This window comes from Rhinoderma darwinii, chromosome 8 (genome assembly GCF_050947455.1).
Source record: "Rhinoderma darwinii isolate aRhiDar2 chromosome 8, aRhiDar2.hap1, whole genome shotgun sequence".
Classification (NCBI taxonomy): Eukaryota; Metazoa; Chordata; class Amphibia; order Anura; family Rhinodermatidae; genus Rhinoderma; species Rhinoderma darwinii.
The window spans coordinates 66687878-66702367 of NC_134694.1; the positions used below are offsets into that span (position 1 = coordinate 66687878).

Here is a 14490-nt window from a genome sequence, read left to right on the forward strand (position 1 = left end):
CTTCAATTGAGAAAAAAAAAAGTTTTTTTTAATTTCAAATTCATAAAATCTTCTACTTACACACTGCTGTAGTCAAAGCGACGCTATCCTCTGTTCTGAGCACAGCCTGGCCTCCGTTTATCCCTTGTGACTTCTGCAGCCAATCAAGGGTTGCAGCGGTCACATGAACTACAGCATTATCCCAGGCGGCTGGGCAGCTGTCAGAACAGGGGAACGTGTTGCCTTGACAACGCCCGGGTGATGACTTAAAACTGCACCACATTTTGGTGGGGTTTTCGGGCATAATTCCCTGCGTTTTCCAGGACGAATACGCTGTGTACCTCTATGCAACGTATCCGCCATGTTCACAATTGTGATATTTACATCAGTTCACACTGCTGCTGTTTTCCCCACAATGGTTTTTCTACTGCACTTTGTGAACAGATTTTAAATTCCATTCACTACAGTGTGACATTTGACCTCCAATATCCACTACATGTGAACATGCTGATACATCTTGGTTTCTCAAGCCAGGATCCAATCCCATTTTTTGCAATATTCAGTTTTGAATATGCCCTAAGACTGGGACTCCACAATGACTTATCGCATGTGACGTCTTTCAATACGATCTGTCAATCGCACTGCAAAATCGCATGTGATAAGCATGTTCGATTTCATGCAAAAATTCCATGCAATTTAGAGCCGGAGCCTTCTTTTTAGAGGTAAAAATTGTAAAATTGCATTTCAATACCACATAAAATCGCAATCGATGTTAATGAAACCCTATGCGGAAAAAGATTACATCCAATGTGTGATAACCACAAACAATCCAACAATGACAAAATAGATTCATGAAATCACATGTATACATGCAATTTCTTGTAACCCTATGGGAATACATTACTGTGATAATCGTGCATGATTTATCACTGTGGATCCCTGGTCTAAGGCCCCATGCTCACGGCCGTGCCCGTAAAAAGCAAAAGATAGGACATGTCCTATCTTTTGCGGTACACTTCTACGGACCAGACACCTTCCCGCAAATATAAGGGAAGGCGTCCGCGGTCAATAGAAGTGAATGTGTCCGTAATGGCAGACCTCAGCTACGGACAATTTTTACGGTCGTGTGCATGGGGCCTAAAAAAGTTATGTTAACATCCAGAAATAGGAGGTGACTGGCAGAAGGAGGGTGTGCCTCACAAGACAGTGAATGATTTGAGCTGATTGTGATAAGGATGAGGAGATCTTCTTTGCTCCAATTGTTCTTTTTCAATAGAGACCTATGAATACCCACAGTACTGGTGGTGACTTCTAGAGAGCTCTCATACAGAGGCCTATGCTGGTGCGGGCAGCCACATTAACACAATGATTATCCACGGTCAATGAGCAGGAACTTAACAGATCTGTTTCGAGAGAGCACAGGTACGTACAAAGTCATCATGTGTGAAAAGCAAGTGAAAGCTTTAAGGATATGTTCACACGCAGTAGCAAAATACGTCTGAAATTACGTATTTTCAGACGTTTTTGTAACTACTCACGTTTTTGCTGTGTATTTTATGGACGTTATTGGAGCTGTTTTTCAAAGGAGTCAATGAAAAACTGCTCCAAAAACGTCCCAAGAAGTGACCTACACTTCTTTGACGCGGGTGTTTTTTTACACGCCGTCTTTTGACAGCGAAGCGTAAAATTACACCTCGTGGGAACAGAACATCGTAAAACCCATTGAAAGCAATTGGCAGATGTTTGTAGGCGTATTAGAGCCGTTTTTTTCAGGCGTAATTCGAGGCGTAAAACGCCCGAATTACGTCTGAAAATAGGCCGTGTGAACATACGCTAAGTGTTTAATTGTATTAATTTAGAGTGTGTGTGTGTGTATATATATATATATATATATAATATATTCACACAGACACACACACATCTATGAGCTTGGTGTTTCACTTGCATGCTGCATAGATAATACAGCAAGACTTACATTTTACATTCTAGTTCCTTTACTTGATTTAAACAATCGCAATGCCCTGCGCCATACCACCTCATGCTGGAACACCACATTGACTTTTTAAGATTTAAATCCCTTCTTAAATGTCCTTTAAACTAAGATTGTGCGATGAACGAAGTGCACCGTGCACAAAATGTCTAATGCTAAAATTTGCAGGGTTTTTTCCACGCCATTATACAGTCAGGTGCTGCTCATGCAAAACCTCTACTCAGACTTTTGCTGTCATTTACTTGTATATATTGCATATGTGTATCACTCAAGGGCTTATTCAGACGAACGTATAATACGTCCGTGCAACGTGCGTGATTTTCACGCGCGTCGCACGGACCTATGTTAGTCAATGGGGCCGTTCAGACTGTTCGTGATTTTCACGCAGCGTATGTCCGCTGCGTAAAACTCGCGACATGTCCTATATTTGCCCGTTTGAAGTCAATGGGTGCTTGAAAACCGCGCACGGCACACGGAAGCACTTCCGTTTGCCGCGCGTGATGCGCGCTACAGTAGTCAAAACTATGAATGAAAACCGAAAAGCACCACGTGCTTTTCTGTTTACAAACATAAAAACAGAGTGTCCTAATGATGGCGGCTGCGCGAAAATCACGCATCATATGCTGCTGACACACACAGCTTTTATGGACCTTTTGTGCGTGCAAAACGCAGATGCTCGTGTGAATCCGGCCTCAGTTGGAATCCGCGACAAAAAATGTCCGAAACCGCCTGATGGTTTTTTTGCGGCGCTCAATGGCCGCAGGTAAAAAATGGCTTGAAAATTGTGGCACTAAGTTACAGACAGGTCAAAATCTGCCTCAAAATTCCTGTAGGATTTTTGAGGCCGAATTTTTATTTATTTTTTTCGTTTTTTTTCTGCCTGCAAAAAAATGTGTGAACGGGGCCTAAGGCCCCATTCATATCGTGTTTGTGCTATCTGCCGAGCGTATCGTTTTTTTTTTTTTGTTTTTTTTTATAAAAGCGTAGACCATTGAAAGTGTATACAAACATGTACCATTTTCTGTTTACGTCTGTTTTTTTATAGCGTGTACGTTTATAGTATACTCATACGTCGTTACCCGTTTTTTCCATTTTTTACCTAAAACAATGTATACTATTTATTTTTTTTTTTTAAAGTGAACACTGTTAGAAAAAAACAAACGGATAGATTTACTGTATGTAAACGGATACAAACGTATAGCATTGAGATCAATGCATAAAAAAGTTGTTCCATATCTCTTTTTTAAGTACAAAATAGCGTAGCAGACTACGCATTTCAGTACTTTTAAAAAAACTGTATCCCAACGTACACCATGACAAACATAGACCAAACTGATGCTTTTTTTGGTCTACGTTTAACCCATTATAGTCTATGTATACGCCGAGCTATACGTTTCAATACATTTTTAGTGTTTAAAAACCATATACCCTCGGCAGATAGCACAAACACGATGTGAATTTTACGTGTTTTTTTTTGTTGTTTTTTAAGCCAAATCCAAGATCGTAACCTAGACAGAAGAAATGTATAAAGGAAGGCCTTAAAGGTCTGTGCTCCTGGAGCCAATTCTGGTTTTGGCTTAAAAAATGCAGGCAAAATCTGTAGCAAGTCTGAGCTGTGAGAACCCAGCAAGCTTCAGGTTAGGGCCTGTTCACATCACCGTTCATTTCCGTTCCGGGGTTCCGTTGGAGGGTTCCGTCGGGTGGACCCCGCAACGGAAAGTGAAACTGACAGCACAGCTTCCGTTTCAGTCAGCATTGATCTCAATGGTGACGGAAACATCGCTAATTCTTTCCGTTCGTCACCATTCCGGCTGGTTTCCGGTTTTCCGACGGAATCAATAGCGTAGTCGACCAGTGATGTGAACAGGCCCTTACGGCTTTGTTCACATCTGCGTCAGGGCTCCGTACCGTCTGAGCTCTCCGTCGGAACGGAGCCCTGACTGAGACAAACTGAAACCATTGGCACCGGATCTGTCACCATTGAAATCAATGGTGATGGAAACGGAAACCTTTGGTTTCAGTTTGTGTCAGTCAGGGCTCCGTTCCGACGGAGAGCTCAGACGGAACGGAGCCCTGACGCAGATGTGAACAAAGCCTAACATGACGCTTGCTGGGTTCTCAGAGTTCACAGGAATGAAGCCCTGATGCAGATGTGAACATAGCCTTAGACGTGGCCAGAGCACAGGGACAAGGAACCCCTTTGCCAGCCGACGGGTCTGTTGATGACTGTTCCGCAGGAGAAATGGCACAGTAATAACAAACTCTGTTATTTTGACAAACTCAGCTGTTTACTTCCTCTGTAGGCAACAAGCTTACAGTTCCAATATACTCACAGCCAAACACTTGCCGGTAGTCACACGGGAGGTATAATACTTGTACTCACCTATTCTTTCCACTAGTGATTTAGAACTGATGCTTCGGCAGTACTCCAGGTGTTTGTTTACATGTGAGCAGCATGTGACCGTCTGAGCCAATCAGAGGGCTCAGTGGTCATATACTGTATTCCCAGCATGAACGTTCAGCGATGATGCCAGGAATATGAAGCCCTCTGATTGTCTGCAGCAGTTACGTGCAGTCCGCATGTAAACAAACACCGGGAGGACCACCTGAGCGTTGCATTAGGAGCTTTCCCGATGCATACGCCAAACATAGTGCTCTTAACTGAATGGTAACAGAGCCTAACGTTACATACGTACTATTTTAACAAAGATAAGAATGTTCGTAGTATGTAAAACTGAGAAAATTTATCCGAATAAGTTCAGCTTTAAAAATAAATTTTCAATTCTAAGAAGGGGAACAGTTGTCCATAGCAAGCAATCCGAATTCATCTTTCATTTTCTAGTCTTCACTATACATATGAAAGCTGAAATTTGATTGGTTGCTCTTAGCGACTGCTTCATTATTTATTTGCGCCATTCTTGACATAAGGCCCAAGTTAGCCTCTTTAAAGTGATATTTGTATTATTTTCTCTAGGTTGATATGTCACCTGACCAAAGACAACACTCGCGTTTCCTGCAGATTCTAATTAATATGACATCAGGAGCAATGGGTGAGTGACGAGGAGGAGAGCATACAGAAATTATTATCCACCAGTCACAAAGAGGCAAGAAAGAAGTATTAGTCAGTCTAATTAATATCAAAGCAAATGTGGGATTACAACATGGGTAAAAGGGACAATTACCCCAGGGCCACAACCATTTAAGGCTCCTCGCCAAACGAATACCACTCTAAACTTCAACCCTGGTGGCTTGTGTCAATCTAATCTCACTGCACCAGATTCTTTAGGCTATAAAGCACTTATGTAACCCCTGTATGGAATTATTTTCTGGCTACTAGATGATAGTATTAGGCTGCAAAACAAGCAGTTGCTCGTTTGTATCATCGGGGGACACAGAAAAACCATGGGTATAATGCCCTGCCACTAGGAAGCTGACACTAAGGAAAAGAGTTAGCTCCTCCAATGCATGCTGTACCCCACCTACTGGCACTGAGCTGATCATTTTTAACTTAGTTTCAGTAGGAGGCAGACACAGATCTGGGTTATCCAGGTCTGTTTCTACCTACATTTTATTCTTTTAGTTTTTCCTTTCTTACACTTTTAGGGCTTATTTACACGAGCGTTATATACGTCCGTGCAATGCGCGTGATTTTCATGCGCCTCGCAAGGACCTATATTAGTCTATGGGGCAGTGCAGACTGTCAGTGATTTTTTGCGCAGCGTGAGTCCGCTGCGTAAAACTCACGACAGCTCCTATATTTCTGCGTTGTTCGCACAACACGCACCCATTGAAGTCATTGGGTGCGTGAAAATCACACGGAAGCACTTCCGTGGGACGCGCGTGATTCGCGCAACAGCAGTCAAAAGTATGCCTGGAAACCGAAAAGCATCACGTGCTTTTCTGTTTACAAACATCCAAACGGAGTGTCATAATGATGGCAGCTGCGCGAAAATCACGCAGCCACGCATCCTATGTGATGACACACAGAGCTGTTAAGTGCCTTTTGCGCACGCAAAACGCTGCGTTTTTTGCGTGCGCAAAAACGCACACGCTCGTGTAAATCCCCTCTAAGGTTGGGAAAAGAGAGAGTGTTGGGCCTCCCTGTCTCCCCTCACAGGGGAACAGGTCGAGGAAGTCACTCTACTCCCTTGTTCGTCGACAGCCGGGCCAAAAAGAGGAACAGGTCGGTTCAGTTGCCCTGTTGCTTGAGGCCAAGATGTCCCTGTGAAATTCACCGCTGCCTGCCTGCCTACTAGAGCGTGATGTGTTGCAGCAAATCAGTACTGTCTCCAGCAGACTACCGGTGGTTCTGGATCGTTGATTAGGAAAATTCCCCCCACCTGATGGAACGTAGTTACTTAAACTGGTTCTGACTAGGGAATGCCCCTCCTGGGAACCAGTCCCAGTCCCACCTCTGTTCTGCCCCTCGTTTTAAATTTTGTCCTGGGATGTCAGAACCCAGAGACAAGGGGTCCCGCCAAATGTGATCGTCCCCTACTTTCATACCAGTTAGATTTACTAACTACAGACTGCCCGAGAACCTCCCTTAACCTAGGTTTGTGTTGTCCCAATGTCCAGAATAGGCCCTCTCCTTGTCAAAGTGGGTTACGGAGCTAACCATGATTTTTCAATCCATGGTTATGGCTATGGGGCGCTCTCCCTATTCAACAGGTCTCCTCTGGTCCTCTGTATGGAACTCGATGTGAGTCTGAGTTACCAATAGGAAAGTCGCATTGAGGCAGGTTTATCAAAATTTCTCTAGGTCCCTACCGTCTAGGTCCGCCTAGTAATCCCCTATGCACCTGACTGCATTAAATACCAGAGCACCTTTCTCGGATATTGCCTTTTCCCTGTGAGTGTGTTTTTTTTTCTCGGATGAGAGCTGGCACTCCGTTTTGGATTCTGAATCCACTTTAGCGCAATCTTCAAAAGATGGAAGACATGGGCACTACAAATCAAAGGTACAGAGACCTTTGTCTCTCTAGAAGAGGGGTCCTCTAAGTGTTTCTCTAAACGCTTCAGCAATCATTCTGATTTTGAAGAGGTACTGAAAGCATCCTGACAAACTGTTTAAAAAATCAAAACGTTTAGACATCCTCTATCCTTTCCCTGATGACCTGGTATCCAAATGGACTACTCCCTCTACTGTGGATCTACTTGTGTCTTGACTTTCCAAGTCTAAAGCCCTGAAGGTACCCACAGACAGACTCCTAGAGGCAAGTCTGGTCGTGAAGTAGCGGGTGCAGCCCTCTGCCCATCAGTCACATCCACTTAGATCTCCAAGGCTGTATCCACAAGGACCTTGCTAAATGGATTGCCCATGCTGGAAAATATTTCAGTTTAGTTTCCTCAAAGTTGGCTATGTTTTCCTCTCAAGCTGCTGGCAACATCGTAGCTATCTGCAGATTTCTTAAGCTGAAGACCTGGAGTGCAGATGCAGCTTCAAAGAAGTTCCTTTCCAGTTTCCCCTTCACCAGTATGCCCCTGTTTGGCAGTAGGCTGGATGAAATTATATCTGAAACTACAGGTGGTTAGAGTTCTCTTCTTCCGCAGTCCAAGCCCAGGACCGGGCTGGTAGTTTTTTCCCTTTTGGCAATTCTCAACTTCCCGTGTGGAGGAACCGTCCTCTTCCTAAGATAAGAGGAGACCATTCTTGAAGCCCTGTCCCTCTTGGCAACCTCACATTCATTCTGGTCACTACTCAACCAAGTTTAGGGCACACAAACCCCCATTGCCTAAAGGGGCGATCCCACCCTAAGTAGTCCTTTTTCTTTCGGGAAATGTGGTTCTCCGAGGTGGAGGATAGATGGGTCAAGGATCTTGTATCAACAGGATACAACATAGTCTCCTCTATTTCCTCCAGTCGCTTCTTCAAGTCCCATCCTCCCTCTCTTGCTTCACCTTTCGTCCTGGCCTTGAGTTTCCCCTTTGAGAGAGAGGTTTACAGGTTTCTATTCCAACCTGTTCATAGTGCCAACAAGGAAGGTTCAGTTCACCCAATCCTGGTTCTGAAGTGCATCATCCATCATGTCCATCTGTGCTTCTTTCAAATGGACTCTTTGGTCAGTCATTGCTTCTTAACAACTGGACCAGTTTCTTTTAGGCCTCATTTACACGAGCGTATTATACGCGCGTGCGACGCGTGTGCTTTTCACGCGTGTCGTACGCACCTATAATAGTCTATGGGGCTGTTTAGACGATGCGTGAATTTTGCGCTGCGTGAGTGCGTTGCGTAAAACTCACGACATGTTCTATATTCTTGCGTTTTTCACGCAACACGCACCCATTGACTTCAATGGGTGCGTGAAAACAATGCATGCCACACGGACGGTCCTGCGTTGCATGCGCGAAAATCACGCAAGAGCTGTCAAAAGGATGAATGTAAACAGAAAAGCACCACGTGCTTTTCTGGTTACAAACATCCAAACGGAGTGTCAAATTAGAGATGAGCGCACCGAACTTCACCGGGTTCGGCCGAACTCGTTTTGACCGAACCCGGCAAAAAATGTTCGGGTACGCGACGTCAGGAGACAGTCACTGCCCACGGTGCTCAAAGACTTAAACTGTTTCAGCACCATGGACAGTGACTTTCGATCACAATATACATATACGTGTAAAAAAAAACAGAAGTTCGGACTTACCGATAAGTCCCGGCTCCTTCCTCCAGTCCGACCTCCCGGGATGACAATTCAGGCCAAGTGACAGCTGCAGCCAATCACAGGCCAAGCACAGGCTGCAGCCAATCACAGGCTGCAGCGGTCTCATGGCCTGCCGCGTCATCCTGGGAGGTGGGGCCGGATTACAAGAGAGGGACGCGTCACCAAGGCAACGGCCGGGAGACCGGACTGGAGGAAGCAGGCAGTTCATGGTAAGTTTGAACGTCTTTTTTTATTCACAGGTTGGTGTATATTGTGATCGGCATTCACTGTCGAGGGTGCTGAAAGAGTTACTGCCGATCAGTTAGCTCTTTCAGCACCTTGGACAGTGACGGGTGTCGACTACCTCATCTCTATGATGGCGGCTGCGTGAAAATCACGCAGCCGCGCATCATACACGGATGACACACGGAGCTGTCAAATGCCTTTTGCGCGCGCAAAACGCAGCGTTTTTTGCGCGCGCAAAACGCACACGCTCGTGTAAATCCGGCCTTAAGCTGTGATTGCTGACTGGTTAAGGTGTTGGACTTGAAATCCAATGGGGTCTTCCGTCACAAGTTCAGATCTTATTTTCGCCAGTGTCATGGTACTTCTCCAGTCCAAAGGGGTCACTGTCATCCCATTTTTATACATTTTCATCAAAGAACCTTGTCCGTCTCCGGATCACACTCAAGACTCTGAGTATCTAAACCAAGCAAATCAATCAGTCCAAATTGTGCATTTTTCATTTACAGCACATTTGCTTTCTGGGAACTCCTATTCAGTACACATTTTCCATATGACAAACGAGCTGCCCTCCAATCAAGAGTATGGGCTTCTGACAACTGTGCTCCTTCTCAAGCCAGTTCTGCATGAAAATCCTGAGTAGAATGGTGGCTGTCATAGAAGCAATTTTGTTTGCCTAATTTCACTACAGACCCTTGCAATTCGCCATCCTGTCCAGCTGGGTTAAATCTCCCCAGTATCTGGATCGGACCTGCCACCTGTCAGGGCTGGTGCACCTGTCCCTTTCTTGGTGGCTCCCCCCTCCCTTGATAGCCCAGGGTCACTCTTTCTTCCCGGTTCATTGTGTGATTCTGACCATAGACGGCAGTCTGCTGGGCTGGGGGGATTCTCTATTACCTAGTTTAGGGTTGATGGAACACACAGGAAAAGCCGATTGCCCATCAACATACTGCAGTTCAGTGCGATCTTCCTCTCTCTAACTCGTTAGTAACATCTTCTGGTGGGGCACCCGATCTGGGTACAGACAGACAATACATCAATCATCAGGACAGCAAGGCAACCATGAAAGAAGCATCCTAAATTCTTTCTTTGGCAGAACAGGCCTCGGCAGTCCACATCCCTGTAGTCCACTATCTCATTTGGGAACAGCTGGATCCCGGCGAATGGTTTCTTTAACCCAACCGATTTGTTTATCTCTTCAGACATCGACCTCCGGGTGGAATCACAAGGTCAGAAATTTATCGCCAGAAATTGCAATCCTACGGCAGTCGAGACTGCTGTCTTTGTGATCCCATGGACTCTGTACGCCCTTCCCTTTTTACCCCACTTCTGCGGGTGGTCAGAAAGATCGAGGAGGAAGCACTTCACGTCATTCTAGTGGCTTCGGACTTGCCCAGGCATTCCTGGTACGCGGATGTAATCAACCTCATGGCAGACAGTCCATGGCATCTACTCATCCAGACCTGTTTTTTCAAGTTCTACTTCTTTTCTACTGAATTTACAGCCACTGCGCTTAACCACATGACTATTGAGGCTGCCGTCCTGAGAGCAAAAGCTTCTTTCGGAAGAGGTTATTTAGACCATGATAAAGCAGCTTAAGAATGCCTCTTTCCACATTTACCACCAAACATGGAAAACTTCTTTTCAGTGGTGTGAATGGAGATGGATATCTCCCATGCCTTTTTTCCCCCCCTACAGTTCCCTCCTTTCTACAGTCCAGCCTAGACTTGGGACTAGCTCTTCGATCCATGAAGGGTCAGGTACCCATCTTCCCCATTCTCTTTCAGCAGCTTTTGGCCTAAAAACCTCATGTAAAAGTTTTCCTTCAAGAGGATGTCCATTTGTGGGCCCTCCATACAGGACCCTGGCACTGCCTTTGAATTTTAATCTGGTATTGGGTGATCTACAGCTTTCTTCATTTGTACCTAGTAGGGGTGTTTCATATAATGGAAGTTGGCCTTTTTAATCGCAGTGATCTCTATCAGGTAAGTTTCCTAGTTTGCGGCTCTTCCATGTCGCTCTCCGTTCTTAATTCTCCACCAGAGCAATGTAGTCCTGCGCTCGGTACCTTCCTTCCTGACAAAGATTATATCTGCCTTCCACCCTTAACGAGGAGATTGTTACCAGTCTTCCGTCCCTTTCCTTCCCATGCTAGGAAAAGGGTCTCTCTTTACAAGCAGGACATGGTATGGGCTATCCGCTTGTATCTTTTCTGTCACTTCTTCCGGCAATCAGACACCTTCATTGTCATCCTAGACGGTTGACATAAGGGGCTACCAGCTTCCAATACAACCGTAGCTTGTTGAATATGCTCTGCTGTTTTCTGAGGCATATCATGCGAAAGGAATTTTTTGTATTCACCGTAAAATCTTTCTCGTTGTAGTTCATTAGTGGACACCGCTCCGTCCCATATTTTGTTTCTGAGGTTCAGATTACCTGTTCAGTGTTTTTTCATTAAAGGGGTTTTCCACGACCGGACAGCTGCATCTGGTGCCCGATGTTTTAAATGGTATGCATAAGTTGGAGCCGGAAGCACATGGCTCCGACCACTGCACAGCAGCCATTCTGCAGCTCTGCTTCTATTCATTTAAATAGGAGCAGAGACGCAGTGCTGTACTGTAAAATAAAAAAATAGGACATCTCCTATTTTTTGCGGGTCATTTCTACGACACCTTCCCGTAAATATACGGGAAGGTGTCCGTGAGCAATAGAAATGAATGGGTCCGCAGTTATGGATCAAAATTACGGCCGTGTGCATGGGGCCTTACTGATTAGCAATAGTTTTTCTGTGGTTCTTCCTCATTTAATTCAAAGGAGAATACGTTTTCAAATGTAAATATGTGGTTGTTTTTTTTTTTTATAGAAACCGTACTAGAAACCTTTTCCTAGAATTGCTCCTTTAACTAAACCCACTGCATCAAAGCAATATAATGCTATGTGTTAAGGCCTCATGCACATGGCAGTATTTATGGATCCCTTAATAGGGCACCCATAAAGCAGTCTGTGCAGGGAAATCTTTGTATTGTTGCCTGCTTAGGCATATAATTTTTGACATTGTAAGCACCATCCCAAATATCTAATAGCCCCTTCTTCTTTATTTTAACGTTATAATAAAAAAATAAGCCAATGTATTTTATATTTTTTCCCAACCAATGCACTGACCAAGTTTATTGAATTACAGGGATGTGTGCAAATGTTTTTATATAACTTTTTTCTTTTCCCAGACTAGAAAAAAAAGCAATAAAAATTTTTGGGAATTGCAGTACTGACATATACCAATAGGAGTCACAAGAGCACAGAATTTTAAAACCATATAACACAGATATATATATACCTTGTAATATGACCAAAGCAATTGCACCTCAGACACCATTTTTTAAAGGGAATGTGTCATCAGAAAATCACCTATTGGTTTAAATCAAGTTTTTATATTAAACATACTTTAAGAGTTTATGGGTATTTTTCTTTAAAAAAATGTATTTTTTTAATTATTAATGTCATTATCTATATTAAAAAATAATCCTAAAATCTTACCATTTTCACTCTGGGACTCATAATAGACTGACACTTCCTGGTCTGTAGAGATCACTTCTCAGCAGTCCTCTCATTAACAGGCGGGATTAGAATGACAAGTATCCGCTATCATACCTGTCTGGGTCGGCTCCAGGTTTATGTGGGCCCCTTTGTGGGGGAACTCACGGCAGCAGTAAAACGTCAGTTTGTGCCCCCATGTAAAAGGTAGTGCCACGCACAGCCCCCCCTGGTAGGTAGTGCCACGCACCGCCCCCCCTGTTGATTCCGCTCCTGGGCATGGGCTCCCTGTAGGAGTGGGATCGTCGGCAACACTCTGGCTGGGGATTCTGCTCTTGGAGGAGCCCTGACGGCAGTGTATGCACCCGGTGGCCTAGTGGGTCCTCGTGATGGATACAGTTGAACCCAATGCTGAAGCAGAGAACAGTCCGCTCCCTGCTTCAGCATTAGTACAGAGTGAAGGAGCAGAGGGAGCTCCTTTTCGTCCAGGACTCTCCAGGCAGAGCGCTACTTTAAGCGCTGAGCCCGGGGAAGAACTTGACGTCAGCGTCCATATATGGACAGTGGCATCAGGGGCTCCTTCTGGAGTGGTATCCACGGCCAGAGCGTTGCCGACGCACTGGCTGGGATTCCGCTCGTACAGGGAACCCCTGACATCACTGTCCATATATGGAAAGTGATGTCAGGGGCTCCCTCTGAAACGGAATCCGCGGCCACAGCGTGGCCGATGCTCCGGCTGGGGATTCCGCTTCTAGAGGGAGTCCCAATGACGTCAAGGTGGGTGTGGCACTATCTACAGGGGAGACTGTGGCGCTATCTATATATGGGCACTGTGTGGGGCAACTAATGGGGCATTATACTGCATGGTGGCAGCTAACATGGCATTATACTGTACGGTGGCATCTGTGTGGGCATTATGCTGCATGGGGACATCTGCGTAGGCGTTATGCTGTATGGGGGCATCTGTGTGGGCATTATACTGTATTGTACTGTGTGGGAGGTACTATGGGAGCATGATACTGTGTGGACTAAACCGGGTGTGCATGGGTGGGGATTGTGTGGGATAAGAGGTGTGGCTTAAGGAAAACAAAACTGCCCCATACATGCGCTCATCGGTTATCCCTCTTTGCGATACTTGAAAGTTGGGAGGTATGTGTATATATAGATAACACAGGATCCACAATTGACAATATGGACACCACGCCCTTCCTGCACAATGACCTCTGCACAGATAATGCCTAGAAAACTCTCCCATAGAAGTCAATGGGTCAGCTCAAAGCTATTGTTTCCTATGGTCCATGAGACTGCTGTAAAGCAGATCTCTAAATTTTGTTCACGGCAGCTCAGGCAAGATGGCTAACCCAATAATCGTTTACAGAAAACAGAATTAAAGAAATCTACAATTTAAAAAACAAAACAGATTAAAAAAAAAAAAAAAAAAAAAGATTTTCACTATCTGACCCATCTGTTTTTAATAAAAAAAAAAAAAAAATGATTTAAATAATTGATACATTCCCTTCAACCTCCTCTGAGTTGTTACTTGATTAATCAGAGGGCTGAATTTCCAGTCTCTTTTCTAAGCTTTTAACACTTTGCTATTAATAAACTTTATATGTGGTGTTTTCCTAAAAAGCAGAGGTTACCTTTTCTGGTCCCCAAAACTGTCGAACAGATTTTTTACTTTGAGTACTTGAATATTATATATATCTCCTTTGCAAAAATCCTACAATTTCAATATTTGGTCAAAATTCAAAATCTGAGCTTTACCCAGACCCCTGATCCTCTTTCCCTTCCAGTAGCCTTACTTATCTCTATGCCCAGTGGCGTAACTACCGCCGTAGCAACAGTAGCGGCTGCTACGGGGCCCGCGGCATGAGGGGGCCTGTGTCACCCGCCGGCACGGGCCCCCACCATGGCTGGAGGCTCCGCTAGCAGCCGCTATAGCTGCTACAGCGCGACACCTCTTAACACTACGGCAGAGCAGGGAGGTATCTCCCCGCTCTGCCATTAAACAAGACATGTATCCCCTATCCACAGTACAGGGGATACATGTGTGATCGTTGGCAGCGATAGGGAGAACGGGGGACTGAAAGCCCCCTGAAGTTCTCC

General features: G+C 44.9%; 1 protein-coding gene across 2 annotated transcripts in view; it reads left to right on the forward strand.

Moving 5' to 3' along the window:
- Positions 1-1121: 1121 nt before the first annotated feature.
- LOC142658696 (mitochondrial ornithine transporter 1-like) overlaps positions 1122-14490 on the forward strand; it is a 29951-nt gene continuing 16582 nt past the window's right edge. Inside the window, exons 1-2 of one of the 2 annotated variants that reach the window (XM_075834300.1) lie at positions 1122-1401; positions 4944-5019. In XM_075834300.1, the coding sequence (XP_075690415.1) occupies positions 4950-5019 (70 nt within the window). In that variant the 5' untranslated portion in view covers positions 1122-1401; positions 4944-4949. Of the gene's footprint in view, positions 1402-4494; positions 4638-4943; positions 5020-14490 lie in introns of those variants that run through there. The other variant, XM_075834299.1, reaches the window with a different exon arrangement.